The 2,674-nt window shown below is 38.4% G+C and overlaps 1 protein-coding gene across 1 annotated transcript; it reads right to left on the minus strand.

Moving 5' to 3' along the window:
• Positions 1-353: 353 nt before the first annotated feature.
• Positions 354-692, minus strand: SARC_05226 (hypothetical protein; the record flags this gene model as incomplete). Its single annotated transcript, XM_014300914.1, has 1 exon — positions 354-692. A coding segment is annotated over one exon (339 nt), but the record flags the coding sequence as incomplete, so codon positions are not given.
• Between the last annotated feature and the right edge of the window lie 1,982 nt (positions 693-2,674).

The following is a 2,674-nucleotide window of genomic DNA, read 5'->3' on the forward strand; positions in this document are numbered from 1 at the left end:
TGTGTGTGTGTGTGTGTGTTTGTATGTGTGTATGTTCATAAGTGTGCATACCTATCTGACCATACCTAACAAGTATTTATATCGATATCTATATTTCTATCAGTATCTATAATGCTATCCATGTGCACCTCAGTATCTATATACATTCGTGAACGTCTATACTTGTCTATACATATATCTATACGTGTATTAATATGCATATGCATATGTATATATGTATTGATTGTGTATTTCTGTGTTGTGTTTGTGTATGTGTATGTGGGCGGGTGAGTAGGTTTGTGTGAGAGAGTGTGTGCTTGAGAGAGTGCGTGTGTGTGTGTGGTTTTATTGCAGGTATGTCCATTATATATTACCTTGCCGTCGTAGCTGCCGGCTTTCTTCTCATCCTCGCCCATGGGATCCGGATGCATTTCATTGAGTGTCTTGAGGCAGGACTTAGCAGCCACACCTGCACCCACAATAACGTACTTATAGTTCATATCCACCTTCGGCTTCTCCTGCTCTTTGGCATGCATTACCGCCGGGTTTTGTGCATAATACAACGCACCTGCACCTGCAATGGCTGTTGCTGCAAGTGCCGAGTATCGAACACTCCTTATTTGCCCTGCTGAGGTAGTAGCTGTGGACATCATACGCGTACGCGCCAGGGTACGGCTGGGACCCAGTAGGGCTGTGCGAGTGATACTCAACATATTGAATACAAGGTATAATCGACTCAACAACTAACCCACAAACTGTCACACAGCTGTGCTAGTGATATGCGTGTATGTCTCGCGTGCACAATCCCAAGTGCGTAAGTGTGTGTATGAGTATCGTACTTATAAGGGGCCGCGTATGTGTTTGTGAGGGGGGTTGAGGATGCTCTGTATCTGTGAGGTAGTACCAAGAGGATATCTGACGGTGCTTAATACTTGTGACTGGCTACTGACTGAAGCACTTGACTTGTACTAATAAAATAATTGTACACGGCACAATTATACAGTATTGAACTATGCTTAGTTCCTAGCTTCTTGGGAATCTGGGATGCTTTCCTCTGTTATTTCCTGCTTTTTTCTGTCCGTCCGTTTTTGTTATTCTGCGTACTCTGCTCCCAAATCCAATTTAGGTTTGTATTTGGTAAAAAGGCTTCTGTAGCTTGCAGGAGTACGTTTTTGTGCCGCTTTTTACGTTTTCAGTAAACATTGAAGAGATTTCATACAAAGTATTCCCTATCCAGAAATATCCCTGATTTCCGACAATTTACGTATCATTGTAGGTATACTTTTATGGATGAAGGCAGTAGTGATCTGGGCTATGTTCTGAAACCACTCAAATCAAAGGAGAAGTCAAGTTTTAGAAAGTAGTTTATATTTGAATGATACAATTCGTTTGAGTCTGCATATATCTCAAACCTTAATTTTAATTCACTATATTAAGAATAATCTATTTTTACACCAATAAAAACCTATTAATTGTTCAACTACTAATCAAATATATGGATCAATTCTCAACTTGAACTCGACTATATAAACCTTTAAAATGAGTCATAACTCACAAATCCAGCTTTTATACAATGCTATAAATAGAAACTGTCTATATATAGAACTCGGTCCTTCATTTTTATTTCTTCCTAAGTGATATCATTGACCAATAGTAATCCTTCTAGACTCAACTAGGTTTTTTGACTTTATAAACTATCTGAAACAAGCTTGAGTGTCTGGGAGACTGGGACTCGGGACTCCTGGACCTGGACTTCTTTGAGGGGAAATAGTTTGACATTGGCACTTGTGTGACTTGACATTGGCACTTGTGTGACAGGCTGACAGCACTATTTACAGAAAGACCTGATGTTTCTTTCCAAAAAAAACAATCCTCTCTCTCTGTGTGTGCGCTGCTGTACATAATCAACATGGCATCAGTACATAATAAATACATGGAAATAAATCAACTGCGTGTATTTATTTATAGAGTATATGCATGTTGTATAAAGAATCTCACATCTGTATATATGTATACAGACGTGAATCTGTGAGTGCTTGTATTATATTTTCTTGCCTCATTATAATACAATAGGGTATTGTAGGTCGCATAGCAACAGAATCGATTTATATCATGCAACAAAGTACTTGCTGACTAGATCTGTGCACATGCGTCTGAAAACGATACACTTTGCACACTGGTAATTTAACTTGCCTGATGATATGTGAGCTTGAATCCATCTTGTCAGCAACATATACCTTCGGATGTGTAGGTTGAACATCCTCTGCGTCCGCATCAGTCCAATCTCTCGGACTATTAACCATGTAGGCAAAAATCACTTAAGCCTTATGCGCAAAGACCCACGGTTGCATACCGGAAAGTTGGGTCACAAGACGTACTTTGTGCAGTCGAATACGCAACGGACTTACAGCATACACCGCCTTCTAGGTATGTATCATTTTTTTTCTTTTTATATAAAGCTGTACAAGCAATTTTGTTGCGATTTTTGTTCCAAGTGCGTAAATACACCTGAACTGACGTGTATACACGAGTATATGATATGTAGATGTGATGCAAAAGTATGTATATATATATATATACGTATGTATGTATATGTATACATTGATATTGATATTGATATTTATGTACATATATATATATATATATATATATATATATATGTGTGTGTCTGTGTCTGTGTCTGTGTTGTGTATGT

This window comes from Sphaeroforma arctica, assembly GCF_001186125.1.
Source record: "Sphaeroforma arctica JP610 unplaced genomic scaffold supercont1.326, whole genome shotgun sequence".
In the NCBI taxonomy this organism is placed as follows: domain Eukaryota; class Ichthyosporea; order Ichthyophonida; genus Sphaeroforma; species Sphaeroforma arctica.